Raw genomic sequence first — 6597 nt, 5'->3', positions numbered from 1 at the left:
TTTTTAGTCTTTTTCTGTTGTCTTATTTTCAATATTGTCTAGGTTATATATAAGTTTAGTGTATCATGTAACATTTTCCAATACATGAAGTATTTCCTCAATTTTTAATGTCTTCTCAGTGCTCCTCAACCATTCAAAATAATGACCATTTGGTAACACTTTTAATAAGTAAATGTAAGTCACCAAATAATGTAATTTAGTGTAGGAAATTGTTGTACATGCCAACATTACTCTTTCCCCATTTTTAAAATACTCTATCTTTAACCATTACTGGATTTCAAAATTATCATAAATATAGGTGAATCTCTCTTTTCTAATAAAACATTTTAATTTTAATACAAGCATTATAATGGTGTTAAAATATTTCTGTGGAACCTGACTAGGATATTATTAGTTATGAACTTCTTTATTCCTCCCTAATTTATTGCTTTTCATTATTTCAACCAAAATATATTGTCAAATGTAGAATAACTTTAAAAAAAAGTATTCAACCATGAGACACTTGTTTAAAGCTCTAAGGAATTTAGAACCAGGCCTTAAGATTGTTCTACTGCGAAGTGAGCACTAAACTCTACCCCGCCCATTTTACTGTATAAGGATCTCATCTTACTCATATACCATTCATTCCTAAGTACACTTAGAGCACTGTTTGATATAATTCAGCTGCAGAGATGAATAACCAAGGAGTAACCTATGCAGAACTGAAGGTAGCCAAGAACTCAAAGAGGCAGCAAATAAAACCTAAGGGAACTAAAAGTTCCATTTCAATAACTGAGCAGGAAATAACCTATGCAGAATTAAATCAAAATACTTCTCAGAATCTTCGAGGGAATGACAAGAACTACCACTGCAAAGGTAAAACATTTAATAGTCACATGGTGGAACTGTTCTAGGATATGCAGCTGGGGTACAGAGGTTGGAGAAAGAGTAGGGGATAAGTTCACATATTTTTCATTTTGAGGAAGAGAACTTAAAGTTGGATATGGTATTCTAATGTGAAATTGGAGGACTACTTTTATTCTCGCATTGCTGTAATTTGTAGTCTTTGATCAACAACTCATGAAGCGTTATATATGCTGAAAATGCAATGGTATATTCTAAGAGAAAGATTATAGTGGTAGAAATGGGCTTGGGGTCCAAGTTTTTATGTATAACTCCCTGTTTATGTGGGTTCTCTTGTTTGTAAACTTTCTAAACAACTGTCACCATCACTCTTTTCTCAGTGTTTCCTTTTCTTTCCCTGTAGATTTACCATCACCTCCAGAGAAGCTCATCGCTGGGGTTCTGGGAATCATCTGCCTTGTTTTGATGTCCAGTGTGGTAACAATGATAGTTTTTACTCCCTGTAAGTAGATTTTTGAAAAATTGTAAGGGAACTTTACACTTTAATGATGGTCAGTGCCTCTAAACACTTCATAATGTTATGGAATGGGCCTCTCATTAAAATGTATGTGTTTAGACTAAATGTGGAATGGTTATTCTGAATTTGTCAAAATATACAACACAATAATTACAGAGTATGTATATGTATATTCTGATTTCATAACTCAAAAGTATGCTTCAGGAGATTGAAAGATCTTATTGAGAAATACAAATTAATTCTTGAGATTGGTTAAAACAAATACTATACAAGGTGCTGATCTGTTCCTTTAGGCTTTTGAAATATTTTTTCAACCAAACCTTCATTACTTAATTTTTCTTGGTAAAATCAATTTTATTCCAGATTATTCTAATCCTAAGCAATAAACCAAATTTTAACTCAGAAACTACAATCATTATGATTTATTTAGATCAATATTAACTTTTATAATGATTAATTTTGTAGCTACTGTAATACGGGAGCAGAATAACTCCTCTCCGATAAAAAGGCTCCAGAAAGGTACATAATGATTTTCAAAGTTCTGATATAAATACAGTTTGTAAAGAGCGGTTATTTCTGTGTGTTTGCTTTATATGGAGACATAAATTGGGGGGGGGGAGAGATTGACCCTTCTCTGTGAATGTATGAGTGTGGTTTGTTTTATATGCACCAGCCTTGAGGGTGCATAGATATGTTTTATATATATGCACACATATATATTTATACCTATGCATATATGTAAGTTAATTTTCATTTTTTAAAATTCATATTGTTTTTAGATAATAATTCACAATCTTTCTTCAGAATGTCATTCTGGTCATTGTCCAAGAGAGTGGTTTACATATTCCAACAATTGCTATTATATTCATTTTGAAAAAAAAACATGGAATGAGAGTGTGGCAGCCTGTGCTACTAAGAACTCTACTCTGCTTTATATAGATAATGAAGAAGAAATGGTAAGATATTAAATGTTGCAAACACTTTGTTAAAGGCTTGATTCAGTCAAAATTATATTTGTTAGGATTCACTTGTGTTTTTGTACATATTTGTAGTTTAAGGCCTATTAATGTTCCATTAAAAAACAGAATACAACTTTATGATATTCTATTTATATGTTTATACCATTAATACACGTTTGATAATTTCCAGTTCTTGCTTTTCATAAAAAAACATGTTTCTACAAATGCTATTATTTTCTAAAATAAACTGTGCTATTTAATTTTACAATATATAAAGGAAAATAAACATATCATGATTTTGCATATTGATCACAAAATGTATAGAACCATGTAATTGCATATCAGATCATGGAATAGAAGTTTCCACTTCACAGCAGCCCCACTCCTCTGTATTCTCTCATCACTTCTCCACCCTCCTTGTATACCCACTGTCCTGACTTTTGATATTATAGAATCTCTTTGCTTGTTTTTGAACTTCATATACATGGAATCATAGAGTATGCATTTTTCTTCCTGTCTCCTCTCACCCCCATATGCTATTTTTGCAATTCATCCATATTATTGCATTTATGTGTAGTTTGTAAATTTCCACTGCTCATTATGTAAATATAACATTTAAAATCCAATCTATCCAATGTCTCTGGGTAGAGATGGAGTTTTATGCCCTCAGGGATAAAGAGGCTTCCTGGGTTCAGTACTTTTAGTCATGGGATCCCCTTTGCTGGTCCCACCTCCACCTCTACCCCCCAACTCTGGTATCTCTCGGTGGGGGTGAGGAGAAGCATTTACTCTGGCTGCTTCTTGTTAGCAAGTGTCCTGCTGGATCACCTTGTAAGGCTCACCTGGTGTTGCCCACAGGATTCCCCTGAACACCGAGGAGGAATGGCTAGGCTGGGTGTTGGGAAGCAGCAGGCCTAGGTCACTTTCTTTGGTTGGGTGGCAGATATAAGATGCCCCTAATAGTTGTTCCTTAACCTCAGGGTCGCAAACCATTTCACCCTTCTCTTTCCACCTTTCAGAGTTCTCCTTGACTTGTGTCTTTCATTAGTTCCAGTGTTTACAGTTGTACTTAGCAGGACGCAGCTGAGAGAAATGAGTCTCTGACTCCTTGTCTGGTCCATTGGATTCCAGCAACACAGAAACAGAGTGATTGGGGGTTGATCTAGTCAAAGAATGGTGTGATCTTTGGCTTTCGTGTCACTTATTTTCTCAATTTCATTCCCTTAATTTCCTTCTAAAACCGAAACTCTGAGAAACATAGAAGAGAAATCCATTGATATAGTCACAGTATCCTGAGAAATGGATGTCACGGAATCTAAAAGCTTATTTAAAGCCTTGCTATGTTAGTTTTGACAACATGGGTAACAATTGAATTACATGAATCAGAATTTTCTTTATTAACCTAAGAAAAACAGTGAAACTGCTAAGCATAACTGTTTGAGTTAATTTTACATCAAAAGTACAGATCTTGGTTAATGTTTTTGGCAATATTAAAACTTTCAACTTTAATATATTTTTAGTGTTAGATGAGACTCTAACACTCTCATTTTGTTCAGAAAACTAAGGATCCTATGAAAGAACACACTACTTGCCTTTGAAAAATTAATAAAAATCTTTCATAATGACTATTTAAGTGAAAATTCTTTATTTTTGGCTAGAAATTCCTGATGTCCCTATCAATTATGTCATGGATTTCAGTCTTTCGTAAAGGCCATGATCATCCATGGATGTGGCTAAATGGTTCAACTTACAAACTACAGTAAGTTTTTTAAAATAATACTGTATAGAGGAGGAAAAGATTAAAAATAAAAATTTTAAGAATAATATTAAAACATTTGTTTTAGTTGAATTATAGAAAGATGAAGGAAGATGTTGAAAGTTAATAAAATGTTGATATAATTATTAAAGAATGGGCTACTCAGTAGCCCATTTCCTTAATAACAAGCTCTTACTAAAATTATATTAAAAAATCATTACCCATTTTCAAAATATCTTTTATTACAGTGACATAGAAAATGCTATTGTTTCGTGAGTTGTCCTCATATGATATAACAGAATTGTGCATTTTTTTCCCTTACAGTATAACAGACTCATCACCTCATAAACGTAACTGTGCTCTGCTATATCCAGATGGCATTAAGTCAGACAGTTGTGAGTTTCCACATACATATAATTGCAAGGATCAGCTTGAGAAAACATGAGTTTGGATGCTGTTGAGTAACTTTATCTTTTATGAAATGGAAATAATATTATGATTATATAAATTTAAAAATGAATTATATTGAAATATAATATGCACACCAAAAAGTATAGATATCATTACTTTTGTGTCTGGCTTTTTTTACTCTACATTATTTTTATGGCCTTCAACCTTTGTAAAAGATCACATGTTGTGTGAGTCCATTTATATGAAATATCAAGAAGAGGGAAACCTATTCTAGAGGCAGAGGGTAGATTGTTGGTTACCAAGGGTTACCATAGAGCAGAGGTAGGATTGGAAAATGACTTCTAATGGTTACTATGTTTCTTCTGGGGGCAATGAAAATGTCTAGAGTGTGTTAGTGTTGATTGTAAACTCTGAATATACTAAAGAAAAAAAATCACTGATTTATACACTTTAAGTGGATAAATTTTATGCCATGTAAATTACACCTCAATAAAGCTGTTTTAAAAAAAAATCCTGGAATTATGTTTGGGATTGCATTTAATCTTCAAAGTAATTTGTAAAGATAGTCATCTTTACAATATTGGCTCTTCCAGTCAATATCATGCTTTATCTCTCTATGAATTAGGTTTTCTTTAAATTCTCCCTATTATATTTTGTATTTTTCTATATTGAGTTCTTAAAGATACATGGGTATTTCACTCTCATGCTTTTGTATACACGGGTATTTCACTCTCATGCTTTCCTTATTTGAAAATTTTTAGTAAGTTTTGCTGCTGTAAACAGTAATACAATGAGGTTTACATATTGGTCTTATAGCCAATGATTTCTCTGACTTTATGTATTAATTCTGTCATTTCAAATATATAGTCTTCTGGATTTTTATATAACAGCGATTGCATTTGTAAATAATCACACTTTATTTCTTCTTTCCAGATGCAATTTTTTTTCTTGACTTATTTTTATAGGCTAGGATTTTATTTCCAATGTTGAATAGAAGGTACAGTAAAGGTTCTATATGTATCCTTTTCTATTTTCAAGGAAAAAGATTTCAATATTTCATCAATATGAGGTTCATCTTAAGGTTTTTATTATCATAAGTTTCTCATATGAAAACAATTCCATAATATTCTCATTTTTCAAACAAATTTTATAATCAATTGACGTTACATTTGTATTATTTTTCCATCAGTTGGAATGATAAATATTTTCTCTGTATAATGATTATGAAGTAAATTACCTTTATTTCTTTCATATGTTAAACCAGTCTTGCATTTTGAAGTAAAATCACAATGATCATGTGTTGTCCTTTTTTTAAAAAATCAATGCATATATTATATCTACGTCAAGTTAGATAAAGTTTTTCTTTATCTGTGTTCCCAAAGAGATTTGACTGAGTTTTCATTTATGTTATGTACTTGACAAGCTGTTACCAAGGCTATTATTAGGAAGTATTTCCTTTTCTTTTACCTGGAGCTTTGTGAAAGAGTACTGCTACATTTTCAAGTGTTATTATTCACTACCAATGCCATCTGAGCTTCTAGAACTTTTTTGTGGGAAGGTTTATATAACGAACTCAATTTCTTTACAGTATGTGTTAGGTTTACTCAGGTTTCTATTTGTTGTGATGCATACTGGTAATTTGCAATTTAGGATTTTTCTATTTTTTATAGATACTAAAATGTTTTCATAATATTGCTTTTAAATCTGTTTTATATCTGTAAAAACCACATGGTATCCCCATATTTATTATAGACATAAAAGACTTGTTTCTTCTCAAAAATTTTTTTTTTTTGGCCACACCGCATGGCTTGTGGGATCTTAGTTTCCTGACCAGGGAATGAACCCGAGGCCTCGGCAGTGAGAGCACGTTGTCCTAACCACTGAACCGTCAGGGATTCCCTCTCCTCACCTTTCTTTCAGCAGTCTTTTATCAATTTTATTAAATGTTTTCAATGAGAATACATTTGGCCTTGCTCCTCTCTATTGTAATTTTGTTATTTGTCTTGATTTTGTACTATTTATTTTTTTCTTCCTTCTACTTCGTTTGGTTTTAATTTCACCTAAATTTAGCTTTTCCATTTTTAGTTTCTTGTGATGCATGCTTGAATTTC

The 6597-nt window shown here is 32.1% G+C and overlaps 1 protein-coding gene across 1 annotated transcript; it reads left to right on the top strand.

The window, feature by feature from the left end:
* Positions 1 to 671: 671 nt before the first annotated feature.
* On the top strand, positions 672 to 4997 carry LOC308625044 (NKG2-A/NKG2-B type II integral membrane protein-like; the record flags this gene model as incomplete). The annotated part of the gene is made up of 6 exons (XM_081248931.1): positions 672 to 855; positions 1247 to 1345; positions 1826 to 1879; positions 2165 to 2316; positions 3978 to 4078; positions 4400 to 4997. The coding sequence occupies 6 exons, from the start codon at positions 672 to 674 to the stop codon at positions 4518 to 4520; spliced, it is 711 nt and encodes a 236-aa protein (XP_081105057.1). The 3' UTR covers positions 4521 to 4997.
* Positions 4998 to 6597: the final 1600 nt, after the last annotated feature.

Source organism: Mesoplodon bidens, assembly GCF_964165515.1.
Source record: "Mesoplodon bidens genome assembly, chromosome: 11".
Taxonomy (NCBI): Eukaryota; Metazoa; Chordata; class Mammalia; order Artiodactyla; family Ziphiidae; genus Mesoplodon; species Mesoplodon bidens.
The sequence above is the reverse complement of the archived record's forward strand: the minus strand, read 5'-3'. Positions and strand labels throughout refer to the sequence as shown.